Source organism: Palaemon carinicauda, chromosome 21 (assembly GCF_036898095.1).
Source record: "Palaemon carinicauda isolate YSFRI2023 chromosome 21, ASM3689809v2, whole genome shotgun sequence".
Classification (NCBI taxonomy): domain Eukaryota; kingdom Metazoa; phylum Arthropoda; class Malacostraca; order Decapoda; family Palaemonidae; genus Palaemon; species Palaemon carinicauda.
Window position 1 is genome coordinate 35,486,491 of NC_090745.1, and position 17,557 is coordinate 35,504,047.

At 35.2% G+C, this 17,557-nt stretch overlaps 1 protein-coding gene across 1 annotated transcript in view; it reads right to left on the reverse strand.

Annotated features, from left to right (window-relative positions):
• Positions 1 to 17,557, reverse strand: part of LOC137615268 (uncharacterized) — a 341,120-nt gene that overhangs the window by 143,869 nt on the left and 179,694 nt on the right. The window contains 1 exon segment of the mRNA XM_068344996.1: positions 9,521 to 9,633. Within this exon segment, the coding sequence (XP_068201097.1) occupies positions 9,521 to 9,633 (113 nt within the window).

A 17,557-nucleotide genomic window follows, 5' to 3' on the forward strand; every position in this document is an offset into this window, starting at 1 on the left:
GTATATAGTATGAAAAGTAATGGGCCAAGATCATTACCATGAGAAACATCAGATATTACACTCTTATACTCACTATGGTGACCTTCAACAACAACTCTTAACGATCTATTACATAAAAATTCTATAATGATGCTAAGAAAAGACCCACTTACTCCCGAATGTTTGTGTTTGGAAACAAGTGTCTCATGATTAATACGGTCAAAGGCAGCACTAAAATTAAGGCCGGTCATACGAACGTCCTGAACACAATCAAGGGATTTCTGTACAGCATTAGAAATTGTAAGAAGGTCATCACATGCTCCAAGCCCTTCACGAAAGCCAAATTTCAAATTAGGAAACAGCTGATTACCTTCAGTAAACCTATTTAGACGTTTTGCCAAAAGACGTTCAAAAACTTTAGCAATATGGGAGTTTATGGAAATTCGGCGGTAATCAGCAGGACTTGAGCTACCACAAACACATTTACCTGATGAAGTAACATTACCAATTCTCCAACAAGTGCAAAATAATCGATAACGTTGGAGCTACGAAATCTGTAGTCTTTATATAAAACAAAGAAAGAATACCACTTGGGTCTACACTTCGATAAGCATCAATGTCCATCAAGAGAGCTTTAATTTCACGAGATCAAAAAGCTAAACTAGCTAGTTTAGGCTCTGGAAAACAGGAATGAGGAAGATCAAGTTTCTCATTTGTTGAAAAAGACTGCTGGCAAAGTTACCCGCTCTTACATTTTATTTGCCCTGTTTTAAACTAGTTTCAAGTGGTTTACCCTATATATCGTCTATAACACTGATTGCATGGAATTTCATAAATACATCCGTTTCACCTGCTTTGGTGAAATATATTCTTGAGTGTGCTGTTTTTAAAATTATGTTTTTCCAAAGGGTATCAATATCCCGGGAAGATGGGTAACACGAGGAGGATATTCACTTATAATTGGAAACAAATTCATAAAAAGTTTTATTTGCCTTTAGACAGGAGTTGTATAAAAATGTGATGGATATTTCGTGAATTTTCCGAAGGTCAGTTTCAAAGAAATCAGGGCAACGTAGGCCTACCAGTAGTGCCGTAAAAATATAGATGAAAAAAATATCATCATTTTGGTTGATGGGTGATGATTAGTATAAAAACTCTTATACGATTTAACATGCGTAATTCTTCCATACCCGTAAAACAACATCTAAATAGGGAAACTTATTATCGACTTCTGTCTATAAAGATAACTCAATAGATGTTACCAATGTATTTTAGGATGCTAGAAAAGATTTTTCATACTCATCAATGGGCCAAGCACAAAATACATCATCAACATATACCCAAAAAATACCTGTAGGTATATATATATATATATATATATATATATATATATATATATATATATATATATATATATATATATATATATATATATATATATTCCAATGTATATATATATACAGTATATATATACATACATATATATATATATATATATATATATATATATATATATATATATATATATATATATATATATATATATATACTGTATATACAGTACATATAAAGACATACATATGTATATATATTTATATATATACATATATATATATATATATATATATATATATATATATATATATATATATATATATATATATATATATATATATATATATATATATATATATATATATATATATATATATATATATATATTACAGATGTAATCTTCCTCAGCACGAAGATAAGTCAATATATAGTAGTCTACATAAGGAAAATTGAAAGTTTTGTGTATGTAAAAATGCTCAACAGTTTCGTCCGCCAATGGACCTCTTCTTGGAGCGTTTATTATAATAAACGCTCCAAGAAGAGGTCCATTGGCGGACGAAACTGTTGAGCATTATTACATACACAAAACTTTCAATTTTCCTTATGTAGACTACTATATATATATGTATATATATATATATATATATATATATATATATATATATATATATATATATATATATATATATATACATATATATACCAAGGAACAAAAACTTCTAATAGGTTGGATAATTTTTATATTAAAAGGTAATCATGGGTTGCTATTTTATATATATATATATAAATTTATATATATATATATATATATATATATATATATATATATATATATATATATAGGTAGTAGGCTGGCCAGGGCACCAGTCACCCATTGAGATACTACCGCTGGAGTGTTATTGGGTCCTTTGACTGGCCAGACAGTACTACATTGGAACCTTCTCTCTGGTTACGGCTTATTGGCCTACACAAACACCGAATAGTGTGGCCTATTCTTTACATATTCTCCTGTCCTCATACACTTGACATAACTGAGATTACAAAACAATTCTTCCTCGCTCCATGGGTTAACCACTGTACTGTTTTTGTTCAGTTGCTACTTTCCTCTTGGTAAGGGGAGAAGATATACTTTAGCTATGGTAAGGAGCTATTCCAAGAGAAGGACGCTCCAAAATCAAACCATTGTTCTCTAGTCTTGAGTAGTGCCATAGCCGCTGCACCATGATCTTCCACTGTCTCCGGGTAGAGTTCTCTTGCTTGAGGGTACACTCGGGCACCCTATTGTATCTTATGTCTCTTATTTTTTTTTTTTTACTTTTTATAGTTTATATATGAAAGATATTTGAATGATGTTACTGTTCATAATATATATATATTTCCTAATTTCCATTCCTCGCTGGGTCATTTTCTCTGTTGGAGCCCTTAGGCTGATAACATCCTACTTTTCCAACTAGGGTTGTAGCTTAGCAAGTAATAATAATAATAATAATAATAATATATACATATATATATATATATATATATATATATATATATATATATATATATATATATAATATGTATATATATACACATATATATACATATATATATATATACCCCGTTTTTCCCACTGCAGGATATGTTCTTTAGCCATTTTCATCCCTAAGCTATCCACTGTGGATTGATGATGATGGAAGACTTTATTCTCATCACCTACGGCATACAAACCTAGTATGGGTTGTCCTGAATAGTACAGCTTTGATGATCAGGGCCATACAAACCCATCCATCACGTTAAAGTATATGTAAATATATGCATACATATAATTATATATACATATATTTACATATAAATATATATATACATATATATTTATATGTATATATATATATATATATATATATATATATATATATATATATATATATATATATATATATATATATATATATATATATATATATATATATATATATATATATATACGAGAGAGAGAGAGAGAGAGAGAGAGAGAGAGAGAGAGAGAGAGAGAGAGAGAGAGAGAGAGAGAGAGAGAGAGTATATCTTAGCAATCTGTTTGCCGACGGATAAATAAGCGGATGAGCATCCTGGTGGCGTATAGGAGAACTTTGGGTTTGGAGGAAATGGCCCCCCTAAATCTTGATGAATTCACTGGCAGCAGGGTGACGCATTGGGTTTAAGGCGATAGACAAGATGTCTTTATGGATTCTACTCTTGATGCCTGGTGGATGATCTTACTGCTATTAGTATGGACCGGCAGGGATCACTTGTCTTAGTTGGATAGGCACTGCGCATCACAAGGAACTGGCTATCCCTTGATGAATTTAACCAATGTATCCCCTATAGATTTAGTCAGTCTATGAAAAGAGAACAAGACAAAACAGCTTCTACTCCCGGGCATAGTGGGGAACTAAGAATCTCCCGGTTTATAAATACTAAAGAAAAATTGAAAAAGTGGTATTTGGAATGTTAGAACCATGAATCAGATAGGGAAGTTACAGCATGTGTATAATCAATTTATGAAATATAGTTTGGATATCTTGGCCCCAAGTGAAACACGTTTAAGGGGATTGGTAAAGAAATCTTAGATCAAGGCAATATATATATATATATATATATATATATATATATATATATATATATATATATATATATATAAATATATATATATATATATATATATATATATATATATATATTATATATATATATATATATATATATATATATATATATATATATATATATATATATATATATATATATATATATCTACTCAGTAAGAACAGATGGAGTTGGAAGAGAAGGGGTAGGAATGATGATGACAACAAGAGCAGACAAGGCATTAACGAGAAGGAGAGCTGTAATTAGTAGATTGCTACTTGCAAACTTTAAATTAAAGCCGTGCAATACGAGTATTATAGTTTGTTATGCGCCAACAAATGCTTCTCCTAAAGAGAAGAAAGATGAATACTAAGAAGAACTGGAGAGTGTAATAGATGAGATCCTAGAGAGAAATATAAAAATTGTAATTGGCGACTCCATGGAATGAATAATCAACGTATACAGAATGTGATGTGTGTTGAAGGTCTTGCTGAAGTTGCAAATGAAAATGAAGGACATTTCATAAGTTTCTGCTCAACAAACTATCTTGTCATTGGAAGTACTCTTTCCTAGCACAAGGATATCCAAAAATATACAGTACATGGACTTCACTATGTAGCAATTATATAAATTAAATAGATCAAATAGCAATTAATAAAGAGAGAAGGAGGACTCTGAGAAATGTAAGAAGCTACAGTTTAGAGGGGCAGATATTGGTAGTGATCACCAGCTCCTGATTGCCACAACATTAAAACAGAAATGTAGATAGAATATTAAGTTTCTAGAAGATGAGACTAGATAAACCTTTGCAATTGAATGTAGGAATCAATTTGCAGTTTTAGAAACTTTGAAAGACTAAGAGCAGACAACCAATGAAAAATTGTGTGCTATTAAGAACATACATTAGTCATTTGGTAGTGAAGTTTTGGAGCATGCACTTACAAAGAGAAAACCATAGATATCAAATGATACGTGGTATACTATAAAAAGGAGACAAAGTCACAAATTGATTGTAGAAAGTTTTCGAGGAAGCAATAAAAATTACGAGGTAGAGCATACGAAGTATTCCAGTGTTGATGGTGAAGTCAAAAGACAAACCAGGGATGACTGGACAGAATACTTAGACAGGAATGCACATAAGGCTGAAAAAGCTATGAATTCAAGGAGTAGCTATGGTGTAAGACTTGCTCATAGAATTATTAATGAAATTTCCCTGGGGCAAAGAATATGAAGAATATACCCATCAAAAAGAGAAATGGGTCTATTATAGCAACAGAAGATGAAATAAAGGCAACACCGGATGGAACACTTCAGTGAGGTCATAAATAGGAGATATGAAGGGTATAATTTGATTGATATATCTGAAGCTGATAAAGACCTTGACGTGCCCATGGATGAATTCAGTGTGTTTGAAGTTGAAACTATTATTAGAAAGCTCAAGAGATAGAAAGCCCCAAGATACAATGGAATAATTGCTGAGATAATATTGGCTAAAAATGAACCGACTCCCATAATACTTACAAGATTATTTTGTAGATTGTGGTGTGAAAAGGCAAAACCGGATGAATGGGAGTTAGGAGTGTTGGTCAAAATGGCAAAAAAAGATCTGACTGATTGCAATAAATACAGAAGCATAACACTTACGCCAGTTATCATGAAAATGTATAGTAAGCTCATTCTTAAGAGGCTACAGAAAAAGATTGATGAAAAGCTAAGATATGAACAGGCTGGATTGTGCAAAGGTAGAAGTTGTACTGACCAAATTTTCCTTTTAAGACATGTACAACAATGTGTAGAATAGAAAATTCAACTTTTGGTGGCTTTTGTGGACTATGAAAAAGCCTTTGATAGTGTGCACTATCCAATTTTGTGGAGAGTCCTGCGTTATTATGGAGTTCCTCTTTAATATGTAAATTTGATTAAATCCGTTCATGAGCATAATAAATGTAAAGTTAGTGTTCGTGGCGGCCTATCAAATATATTTCCAGAGAAAAGTGGAGTATTCCAAGGGAATTTGTTGTCACCTATGCTGTTTATCCTTCTCATGGATTTTGTAATGCATAGAACAGTTGGGGATATTGAAGAAGGATTGGAATGGATGACGCTTTCCTTTTTAGCATCATACCACAGGACTTGCAAAGTTTGACCAGAATGCATGAAATCTCACCTGAGGTTGGCCTCAAGAGCTATTCTATTTACTATTATTATTATTATTATTATTATTATTATTATTATTATTATTATTATTATTATTATTACTAGCTAAGCTTCAATCCTAGTTGGAAAAGGAAGATGGTTATGCACAAGGGCTCCAACAGGGAAAAATAGCCCAGTGAGGAAAGGAAATAAGGAAATAAATAAACAACATAAGAAGTAATGAAAAATTAAAATAAAATATTTTAAAAATATTAGCAACATTAAAACAGATATTTGATATATAAACTATAAAAGGACTTATGTAAGCCTGTTCAACATATAAAGATTTTCTGCGAGTCTGAACTTTTGAAGTTCTACTGATTCAACTACCCGATTAGGAAGATCATTTCACAACTTGGTCACAGTTGCAATAAAACATCTAGAGTACTGTGCAGTATTGATCCTCATGATGGAGAAGGCCTGACTATTAGGGTTAACTCCATACCTAGTATTACGAACAGGATGGAACTGTCCAGGAAGATCTGAAAGTCAAGGATGGTCAGCATTTTAAAAATCTTATGCAACATGAATAATGAACGAATTGAACGACGGTGCCAGAGATTAATATATAGATCAGGAATAAGAAATTTAATAGACCGTAAGTTCCTGTCCAACAGATTAAGATGAGAATCAGCATCTGAAGACCAGACAGAAGAACAATACTCAAAACAAGGTAAAATGGAAGAATTAAAACACTTCATCAGAATAGATTGATCACCAAAAATCTTGAAAGACTTTCTCAATAAGCCAATTTCTTGCGCAATTGAAGACGACCCAGACCTAATGTCTTTCTCAAAAGTAAATTTGCTGTCGAGAATCACACGTAAACTTTTAAGTCATACAAAGTTAAAGAAACATTATCAATGCTGAGACCCAGATGTTCAGGAGCCACAGTCCTTGACCTACATACAATAATACTTTGAGTTTTGTTACGATTCAACTTCATGCCCCATAATTTGCACCATGCATTAATTTTAGCTAGATCTCTATTAAGGGATCCAGCAACCCCAGAGCTACATTCAGGAGACAGAATTGATGCAAAGAAAGTAGCATCCTCCGTTTTCTAGACTAAACCACATATCATGTGTATATAGTATGAAAAGTAATGAGCCTAGAACACTACCCCGAGGAACACCAGATATCACACTCCTATACTCACTATGGTGTCCATCAACAACAACTCTTTGCGATCTATTACTTAAAAGTTCAATAATGATGCTAAGAAACTAAACCCCCACTCCCAACTGTTTGAGTTTGAAAACAGCGTTGGAGATTGTAAGAAAACCAAATTGCAACCTAGGGAGCTTATGATTATCTTCAGCAAACCTATCAAGATATTTTGCCAAAAGACATTCAAAAACTTTAGATAATATGGGAGTTATGGAAATAGGGTGGTAATGAGTTGGGTTTGAGCTACCACAAACACATTTTCATAGTGGAGTAACATTACCAATTACTAAGGCACTTCCCCCAATTTTGGGTGTTAGCCGACATAAAAAAGGAACAAAAAAGGACTTTCTCTCTACGCTCCTCCCAGCCTGACGAGGGATTTAGCCAAGTTTGGCTGGTACTGCTAGGGTACCACAGCCCACCCTCCCCCGTTATCTCCAACAATGAAGTTTCATTTGCTGAATCCCATACTGCTGCTACTTCAGCGGTCACCAAGGTGACTGGAAGAAGCAGCAGGGTCTGCCAAAACTGCGTCACAATCGCTCACCATTCATTCCTATTTCTAATAAGCTCTTTTGCCTCTCTCACATCTATCCACCTATCACCCACAACTTCACTTCATCCATCCACCCAAACCTTGGTCTTCCTCTTATACTTCTCCCGTCAACTCTTGCTTTCATCACCTTCATCAGCAAAGAGCCAATTTCCATTCTCTCTACTGGCCAAACCACCTCAACACATTCATATCTACTCTAGCTGCCAAATTATTTCTTACGCCCGTTCTCACCTTCACTACTTCGTTCCTAACCATATCTAATCGAGGTACACCAGCCATACTCCTCAAACACTTCATCTCGACCACATTCAATTTCTGTCTCTCTGTCACTTTCATTCCCCACAACTCGGATCCAAACATCACAGTTGGTACAATCACTTTCTCATACAGAAATCTCTTTACATCCATTCATAACCCTGCATTCTTTACCACTCCCTTTACTAACCTCAACACTTTACATCCTTCATTCACTCTCTGACGTACATACGCTTCCACTCCACCATTTGCTGCAACCACAGACCCCAAGTACTTAAACTGATCTTCTTCCTCAAGTAACTCTCCATTCAACATGACATTCACCCTAATTCAACATGACATTCAGATGAATAGAATAAAGACAGAGATGACGAGAGCAGAATATGTAATGGAAGATGAAATGTCATTAGAAGAAAAAAGGATTAATGAGGTGGAATCATTTAAATATTTAGGAACTATGATCTCTAATACAGGGTCTTTAGAATTGGAGTTTAATGAAAGATTGATAAAAAAAAAAATCAGACTATGACTATGTTAAGTAAAATATTGAAATAAAATTGCCTGAAATTACCTATAAAAATCATGCTAAATATCAGTTTAGTGAGATCGGTGTTACTGTATGTGGTATGACAATGAAACGATATCCAACTGAGTTTGTAAATTTATGAACAAAGCCCTCAGAAGAATATTTTGAGTTAAATGCAGGACAGGAATAGAAATGAAACTATAAGAGATTACTCAAGTACCATATGTGGGTAAGATCATGGTGAGTGGTAGATGAAGAGGGTTTGGAAATGCTCTCCGTATTCCTCAAGAGAGATTAGTTCACCAAACTTTCAACTGGGCTCCAGAAGGCACTAGATGAATTGGAAGACCCAGGCCTAGATGGCTCAGGACTATGAAGCATGAAGCAGGAGAGGATGAATGAAGAAGCATTGATTTAAAGACTCAAGATAGAGACACCTAGCAAAATCTGACTGTAGGCCCTTTGTGTCAATAGGCGTATGAGGAGATGATGATGATATATAAATTATATTCCAGATACACTGTGGATCCCTATCAGATATGCCTTCTACTCAAGACATAATTGAAAATGAATTAAATATACAAATCCTAAAATAAAAGTAAAAACATATATACAGTAGCAGAGGAACTTCTTGTGTGCAAATTCAAATATGCAGGTGTTTCTACTGTAGTAGACCTACTCCCGAAAAAACATCTATGGCTTCTTTATACCTTTATATTTCCATTTTTTTTCTTTTACCTGCACATATCCATGTATATAACATATAAATAGAAAATGAAATAAAATATGGAACAGAATTGTAAAATAATTCCTACATGAGTGTTTGCTTATTCACATGAAGTTTAATACACTAGCTGCTGTGGAATTCAAATGACAATAATTAACAATTTACGTACCCCGCACTTGAATTTGGGAGAGTCATCACCGTCTTTGACACTGGTGTCGATCACTGCTAAATAGTCTTCGTCATCTTCACCAACCCATGACCCCAAGCATTGCAGACCAGAACCTGTTTTACAGAAGAAAGATCACTCGATTACCACATGTTAAAATAGTGATGGTGTCTTATCGCTAACAAGTCAATTTCCCACTCTCTATACAGGGACAGGTGTGGAAAAACACACACACATATATATATATATATATATATATATATATATATATATATATATATATATATATATGTGTGTGTGTGTGTGTGTGTGTGTGTGTGTTTGTTTGTTTGTGTACCCTCATGTATGTGTGTGTGTTTGTTTGTGTACCCACATACACACTCACACATATATACCGTATATATATATATATATATATATATATATATATATATATATATATATATATATATATATATATATATATATATATATATATCATCACCATCATCTCCTCCTATGCCTATTGATGCAAGGGGCCTCGGTTAGATTTTGCCAGTCGTCTCTATCTTGAGTTTTTAATTCAATGCTTCTCCATTCATCATCTCCTACTTTGCGCTTCATAGTCCTAAGCCATGTAGGCCTGAGTCTTCCAACTCTTCTAGTGCCTTTTGGGGCCCAGCTGAACGTTTGGTGAACTAATCTCTCTTGGGGAGTGCGGACAGCATGCCCAAACCATCTCCATCTACCCCTCATCATGATCTTATCCACATATCCCACTCGAGCGATCTCACTTATAGTTTCATTTCTGATCCTGTCCTGCCATTTAACTGCCAATATCCTTTGGAGGGCTTTGTTCTCAAATCTACTAAATCTATTGGAGATTGTTTCATTGTCATACCATGACTCATGATCGTAGAGTAACATCAATCTTACTAAGCTAATATACAGTCTGATTTGTATATGTAATTTTAGGCGATTTTATTTCCAAATTTTACTTACCCTAACCATTATCTGATTTGATTTGTTCAATCTTTCACCAAACTGTAATTCTAAAAACCGTGTATTGGAGATCATATTTGCTAAATACTTAAAGGATTCTACCTCATTAATCCTTTCTCCTTCCCATGATATTTCATCTTCCATTGCATACTTCATTCTCATCATCTCTGTCTTTCTTCTTGAGACCAACCTTGTGTAATATTTCATGCATTCTGGTAAACAAGCATTCAAAATCCTCTGGTGTTCTGCTAACACGAACAGCATCATCAGCATACTCCAGGTCTGTTAAATTCCTATCATTAATCAAGTCCAACCCTTCTCCACCATCTCTGACTGTTCTATGCATTACAAAATCCATGAGGAGGATAAACAACATAGGTGATAACACATTCCCTTGGAGTACTCCGCTGTTCACTGGAAATTGATTTGATAAGACTCCATTAACATTAACTTTGCACTGCTATGCTCATGAACAGACAATCAAATTCACATATTTATGAGGAATTCCATAATAATGCAGGACTCTCCACAAAATTGGCCGGTGCACTCTTATCTATCAAAGGTTTTTCATAATCCACAAATACCATCAAAGGTGAATTTCTATATTCTATGCATTGCTGTATAACATGTCTCAAAATGAATATTTGGTCAGTGCAACTTCTACCTTTTCTAGATGCTGCTTGTTCATCTCTTAGCTTTTCATCAATCTTACTTTCCAGTCTTTTAGAATAAGCATACTATATATTTTCATAACTGACATAAGTGTTACTAATTCACTGCTGAACAAAGGCCTTTCACTTGCTTCTGTTTATGGTCTTTCTATGCCAGTACACACCCGCAAACTTTCTTAGTTCGTCAATCCATCGTCTTCTTTTCCTTCCCCTGCCTCCTTTTGCAATCTCTTTGGACCATTCCTGTTATTCCTAATGTCCATCTATTATCTGTCATTCGCATTATATGCTGTGCCCATGTCCATTTCATTTTCTTAAATGTTGTTCGAATCTCCTCTACTTTAGTTTGGTCTTGCATCCATGTTGCTCTTTTTCGGTTTCTTAGTGTATTCCCATCGTTATTCTCTCCATAGCTCTTCGAGTTGAAACTACCTTATGCTATAAGGCTTTAATAAGGCACCAAGTTTCTGATGCATAAGTTAAAACTGGTAGGACCATCTGATTAACTACTTTTCATTTTAGAAAAAGTGGCTTTTTACTTTTCATAATTTCATTTTGTTTACCAAATGCTCTCCATCCCATGGTTATCATTCTTTTCATCTTGGTCCCATGTCCTGGGGAAACACTAGAGGTTCATTGATTACTCATATTTATTGTGTCTGTATTTTACTTGAATATTATCTTAGTTTTACATTTCTGCTTTCTCTATTCAAATCTTCTAACATCTTTTGTAATACCGCTCATGATTCGCTAAACATAACTATGTCATCTGCAAATCTGAAGTTATTAACTTATTTCCCATCAATGTTAATTCCTACAATTTCCTAATCTAATTTCTTGAAAACTTCTCGGCACACTAAATAATTTAGGAAAGATCCGGTCTCCCTTTCTAACTCATTTCTCAATCAGAATTTTTTCACCATCTTCACCTACTTCTTGTAGTGATAACTTAAAGTGTCCTATAACAAAATTCATGTATTCATTGTCTTTGAAGGACTTTTATTACTGCTGAGGTTTTGACAGAATCAAAAGCTTTCTTATAGTCTATAAATGCCATACATAGTGGTTTGTCATACTCAGGTGATTTTTTCCAATAACTGGTTAATAAAATGGATATGGTCAGTTGTTGAATACCCACTTCTAAAACCTGCCTGCTCTCTTGGTTGATTAAAAGTCTAGCTGTCTTTCTATTCAGCCTAATATGATCTTTGTAAGTAATTTATCTATTACGGAGGGTAAACTTATTGGGCGGTAATTTTTCAGGTCTTTCGTGTCTCCTTTTTTGGGAATTAGTATAATGATAAAGTTTTTCCAAGCTTTGGGTACAGAGCATTCTTGCAGATATTTTGTGTAAAGTTGAGCGAGTTTTACTACTATAAAATCTCCTCCATTTATCATTAAATTCATTTCAGACTACCCTCTCCTTCTGGTTTACCTCTTTTCGTGTCTTTTAATGCTCTCTTTACGCCTCTAACTATTAAGTTTCATACCGGCTCAGAAGTTTCATCATTTCTATTGGCAAACTTATCTATTATATCACTATTGTATGGCATTGTATAGTAATATTGCTATTCATCCTTCCATCTCTTTTGTTGATATTTCCACTTTCATCCTTCAAAGCAAACATCAGTTGACACCTGTTCAAAGTCATCTTTTCATCAATCTGATGCTTCTTCCTTTCCTTAGTGTTTCCTCAATTTTGGTCTGATTGTGTTTATATGTCTTGGTTTTTTAATTTCTTTACTGTTTTGGATAGTTCTGCTAATTCTATTTCACTTCTCAGATTCTACCCCAATTTCCAATCTTTTCTTTATCAAGTTTTTGGTGTTTTCCAATAGTTTTCCTTTATCTTGTTTCGAAACATTTCCACCTATCTCTTGTGCTGATTACTATACAAATAATTAGTTAAAATAATTTTCATGTCTTCTTTACTTGCTTCCATTTCATCATGTAGCTGGAAGTACCTATTTTGTATTGCTAAAATAAACTCATCAGATTTTTCTCTTACTTTACTTACTTTACTTTAAGGGCTGCTTTTCTGGTCCTATACACCAGGAGAACTTTACACTCTACAGGACCCCCACAGTCATTTTATCATGTTTGTTCTAAATTATTCAACATTTCACACCGCCTATTGTACATTTGTCAAATCCACACTATTGAAGCACTTAGAGAACAAGAAGGGCTTCAGTTTCCTCTTGAAAGCCTTAATATGTTCAATCTCTTGGATGTCTTGTGAGAGCTTATTGTATAGTCTCGGGGCTGTATATATAAAGGCTCTAGAGCCTAAAATACGCAAATATCTAGGTTCCAGTAATTTGAAACAACCAGTAACTATTCTCATGTCAACATGATTAGTTGGCTGCACAATAAGCAGAAACTCTCTAAGATATATTGGACGTCTGGTTCTGATAACTTGATGGGTTATTGCACATATTTTAAACTCAATTCTCACTTTAATTGGTAGCCAGTGTAAATTAATCAGTAAAAGAGTGATCCTTTCTCGAGGTGCAACACCTTTTATCAGTCTTGCTCCTCTATTTATTATGTTTTGTAATTTCTTAAAATGCAATTTGGGTAAATTGTAGTAGATGGAGTTACAGTAGTCAATCATCGTAATAACACAGTTTATCACAAGTTTCTTTACAGAATGTTCATCCAGGTACTTCTTTATAAGAGCAATGTTTTCTAGATGTTAACCAGCAGTTTCTACTACATCATTTATTTGGGGATTAAAAGACAAGTTACAGTCAAGAGATACGCCTAAGTCACGAAATTTGTTAGATATCGGGGCAGAGTTGTTATTGATGTTTATGTGAATATCAACCAAGTTTCTTGCAACGTTTTTCTTTCCAGCAACCATAAACTCAGTTTTATTTTCATTCAATTTTACTTGTTTGTTAGTCATCAATTCCCTAACACTGTCAAGAAACTAGTTTAGAGTTTCAGTTGTGTTGACTATATCATTTATGGAGAAGTAAAATTGTGTATCATCTGCAAGTAGTTTGAACTTCACTGAATACCTTTGTAGTATTTTCAACACACCAATAGTATAGATACAGATTAAGATTTGGCCCAGTACACTCCCCTGAGGTACCCTTCTGTTTAAAGATTCATTTAATGAATAAGAGTTTCCAATTTGCGCACAGTAATTTCTGTCAACCAAGTAGGTATTTAAAAGCTTGATCTTCAATAGCGATTGACTGTAGATTATTAAGTAGCAGTTCATGCACAACTGTATCAAAAGCAGTACTAGATCAATTAATATTAAGATATCAAATTTTTTTTCATCCATTGTGTCCAGCATATTATTTACAACAGAACAGATAGCTGTCTAGGTATAGTATAATCTTCTGTAGGCAGACTGTTTGTCTGGCAAAGCTTCTATGAAACCAGTTCAATAATAACTATGTGAACAAGTTCAATAGTCACAATGGAAGTACCACTGGTTAAGGATAATTCAACTTCACTAAATGCAAAGATGAAGAAACAAACGGGAAAGGACTACAAGGAATATAAACCAGCTAACATTTACACGACTAATAGAAAACCCCCAAACAGCGCGGATGCCTTTAAACCACTTATTTATGAAGGTATGTTAGCCTCTCTAGATGGGAGCGAGCAGATCCTGGTCAAGATATTGCGCGACACAGGTTGTAACCATAGTGTAGTGACACGAGGTGTACACCCATTGGTGGAACAGTCTCTCACAGGCGATTCAGTCATTTTAAAGGGAAGAAGAGGTGAGGAGGTTACGCCTATTTGCCGTTTGAAACTGTCATGCGAGTTGGTGATGGGTCATTTTGATTTTGCGGTAAAGGGTTAATTGGTTGTCGAACGAGTAGAAGTCCTGCTGAGAAATGAGGTTGGTGGAGCCCCATTAGTCCCATGTCCCATTCCAACAGAGAAACCATTGAAGTATAGTCCTACGACTGAACTCGAGAATGACTACCCATATCTGTTTCCTCGTTGTGTGACGACTAGGAGTATGACGAAGAAAGTGGCTGTAGAAGACGGCAGAGAAACAGAAGGAGTGATGAACTTGGAGGATTTATTTCAGAAAAAGAGGATTCCATGATGGTACGCAAGAGGAGAACTCCTGAGAGAGGAGGAATGACAGACGAGTGAACAAAATGACAAAGGAGCAATGGACCTGGAGGAAATAGAAAACTCAGCATTAGAAGTAGGATAAGTGAGTCAGAAAAGGCTGATAGGATTACAACGGAATGATGCAATGTTAACAGAGTTATTGTATCGTGTGGTGGATGAGACGGAGGTGCAGCAGTCTCCCACCTGTTATTATATTAAGGATAGGTTGCTTAAGAGGAAGCACAGACTCATCGATATCACTGGGAATGCCGAATGGGGGATATACTGTCACCGCTAAGACAGGCAATTGCTGTAGTGCATGAGACAGGACACAAGGGAATAATAAAGACGACGGACAAGATTATGAAACACTTTTCTGGCCTGGCATGCATAAGGATGTGAGCCAGTTTTTTCGTGCATGTCCCGTTTGTTAGATGACTGGGTAGCCTAACGAGTACATCAAGAAAGGTCCCTTACACCCGATTGAAGTGCGAGGAGAACCCTCCTGCAAGGTAATGATCGGCATTGTGAGACCATTACCGAGAACGAAGAAAGGCCCTAAATATATGTTAACCTTGATGTGCCCAGTGAGGAGATACCCAGAAACCACACCTGTCAGGAACATGAGTGTCAAAGTAATGGCCATGAAGTTACTAGACTTTTTTTTACCAAATATGGTATTCCGTAAATCGTTCAGAGTGACCGAGGAACAAATTTCAAGTCAAAATTGTTTCAGGATGTGATAAAACTATTGAATGTGAAACAACAACTGTCTACTGCTTATCACCCGGAGACCCAAGGCGCATTGGAGAGATTTCATCAAACCCTAAAGAGTATGTTAACCAAGTACTGCAACAAAACATGAAATGAATGGGACACCGGACTACTGCAATGCTTATCAAGAAATCATGGGATGTAGCCCGAATGAAATGGTGTTCGGACGAGAAGTAAGAGGACCAATTAAAATGTTGGCAGAAAGATGGAAGGATCGAGAGGAAACAGATGGAGAATATGTCAAGAATTTGTGGAAAAGGATCGGTGAGATAAGAAAGTTTTCCCTCGAAAACCTGAAAACGAGCCAAGGAAAAATGAAGAAAAGGATTGATATGAACAGTAAGGACAGACAATTTGCAGTAGGACAAGTGTTAGTTTTCTCACCGATTAGGAGATTCCCACTCACCAACAAGTTCCAAGGACGATCCAGGATTTTGGAGAAGGTCAGTGACTTATTGAAACCATACTCAAACAGAAATGAGATCGAAGCTTCACAGGTGTGTATGGCGCAAACGATTCAATCCACGGAAGATGACAACGGATATGAGGTATGGGCTGTAAGCAAAGTGAATAATTTGTCCATTATCCGGAACTTGGAAGAGAAATCAACTCATTTGAACAAGGAGCAGCAAGAGGAATTAAGCCAATTGATTAGGAGTTTCCTTGAAATTGTCTCGGACGTTCCAAAACAAACTTGACGAGGCAGGAGATACACCTCAAGACCACAGAGAAACCATTCAAACAACGCGCTTATCGATTGTCGCCGTATCACCGAGAAGTCATGAGAAAAGTGGACTATTTGTTACAAAACGGATTAGCGGAACAAAGCTTTAGCCCTTACAGTTCTCCATACTTGCTCATGAAAAAACCAGACAGATCTTTCAGGATGTGTACGGACTACCGAAAGTTGAATTCAAACAGCGTGGCCGATAATTATCCAATGCCGCTCATAGACCAACTAATTGACAACATAGGACAAGCGAGGTTCGTCTCAAGATCGACTTGTTAAAAGATATCAAATTCCTTTTGATGAAAATGCAAAGTTGCTATCAGCTTTTATAACCCTCCTTGGCTTATATCAATACAATACACAGTCATGCCGTTTGATCTAATGAACGCACCCGTTACTTTTCAACGAGTAATGGATACCCTTCTAGGATCGACTGAAGGAATAGGTGTATATCTCGACGATATTGTGATATATTCATTGACCTGGGAAGGACATCTACGAATTCTGGAGAAGGTAATTCAAAAGCTGTGAGGAGCACACCTGATGATTAACTTGATAACAGCGAATTTGGAAAGGCAACAGTTTGGTACTGTACTTGGGATTTGTAATCGGAAGAGGACAAATTGCCTCGGTAGCCACTAACACAGAAGGAATAAGGAAAGTATCACCCCCTCAATGAGAAACCAATAAAATGGTTCTTAGGGATGGCAGGATTCTACAGATGTTTTTGCCCGAACTTTTCGACTGTAATCGCTCCCTTGACGGATTTGACTGACCCCAAGAAAAAATTTGTAT